This window comes from Arachis ipaensis, chromosome B05, assembly GCF_000816755.2.
Source record: "Arachis ipaensis cultivar K30076 chromosome B05, Araip1.1, whole genome shotgun sequence".
Lineage (NCBI taxonomy): Eukaryota > Viridiplantae > Streptophyta > Magnoliopsida > Fabales > Fabaceae > Arachis > Arachis ipaensis.
In genome coordinates, this window is record NC_029789.2 from 19,670,267 (window position 1) to 19,671,929 (window position 1,663).

At 40.6% G+C, this 1,663-nt stretch overlaps 1 protein-coding gene across 1 annotated transcript; it reads left to right on the top strand.

Moving 5' to 3' along the window:
- LOC107643263 (2-hydroxyisoflavanone dehydratase) lies at positions 120-1,304 on the top strand. The gene has a single exon (XM_016346858.2). It carries the CDS (start codon positions 253-255, stop codon positions 1,225-1,227), a length of 975 nt encoding a protein of 324 aa, XP_016202344.1. The 5' UTR covers positions 120-252; the 3' UTR covers positions 1,228-1,304.

A 1,663-nucleotide genomic window follows, 5' to 3' on the forward strand; every position in this document is an offset into this window, starting at 1 on the left:
ATGTACATTAAAATCAGTCACCAAAATTAATCATCAATATAAAATACATGGAATATAAATGCATATTGAAAATAAATTAAATTACATATATTTATATATAAATATATTAGTGACTAATTTTAGTAGTTAATTTTGGTGTATAAATAGTATTTTTTTTTCTCTCTCCCTTAATAAAATTTACCTAACATTAACAATAACCAATCCTTGTTCACCACCGACTACACTGACTTTTCCTCTTGGCTCATCGCAGCAATGGCTTCTACTTTCATAGCCGAGGTTGATGACAAAGAGGTTACCATTCATATCCCAGACCTTGTGAAGGTTTTCAAGGACGGCTCCATTGAGCGCCTCCAAAACTCTCCACTTGTTCCACCTTCGACTCTTGGATCAGTTTCTTCCAAAGACGTTGTCATCTCCAACAACCCCTTCATCTCCGCGCGACTATACCTTCCAACAAAGCTCATCCACCACCACGAGGCCCACAAAGTCCCCATCTTGGTGTACTTCCACGGCGGAGGCTTCTTCTTTGAATCTGCCTTCAACGAGCGCCACCACAACTACTTCAACTTGTTCCTCTCCAAAGCAGAAGCAGACATCTTAGTTGTCTCTGTTGACTACAGGCTGGCACCGGAGATCCCTCTCCCTGCAGCATATCATGATTGCTGGCAAGCACTCAAATGGGTGGCTTCCAATGACTCTGATCCATGGATCCTCAACCATGGCGATTTCCAGAGAGTGTTCCTCGGTGGCGACAGCGCCGGTGCTAACCTTGTTCACAACGTTGCTTTGCGTGCAGGTGCTGAGGCTCTACCTAACGGGGTCAAAGTGTTGGGTGCTTTTCTCTCTCAGCCATACTTCTTGAGCACAAAACCCATCGGATCTGAAGCAGTGGAAGGGCACGAGGAGAGTCCACCGTATATGGTGTGGGGTTTGGTGTATCCGAATGCGCCCGGCGGGGTGGATAACCCACTGATCAATCCCTTGGCCCCTGAGGCTCCCAGCTTGGCTACTCTTGGGTGCTCCAAGATCATAGTTTGCGTTGCTGAAAAGGATTCAATAAGGGACAGAGGAGTTTGGTACTATCAAGCTGTTAAGAACAGTGGGTGGCATGGTCACGTGGAACTCTACGAAGCTGAACACGAGGACCATGCTTTCAACATTCACACTCCCGAATCCGAAAATGCTTTGAAACTCATGAAACGCTTGGCTCACTTTATCCTTCACTGAATCTTACAACGTGTCTTCTTCTTCTTAGTTACATTACATATATTACAGGCAGGCTACTGAAAAATAAAACTATAGAAGGAAAGCTTTAGCTTGCAGAATTTGACTTGCAATCCCTCTGAAAGTCAATTTTGCAGAAAAAGGGTTTATATTGGGTAGGAATTCGGCAGATCTTGCGTGTCACTACCACGTTTTGCACTTCCTAGGTCATATTGACTTTTACTTTGAAGATTTGTACCAAAGTACATTAACTATTTAATCAACTGAATACTAAGATCAGACCGGTGTTAATTATATTGACTTGGTAGGATGATAATTTTATATACATTACCATAAAAATATTGACAAATAAAAATATGATATATAAGTTATAATTTTATATTATTTATATTAATATTTATTTTAAATTTATTTATAAAATTATTATATCACTATATAT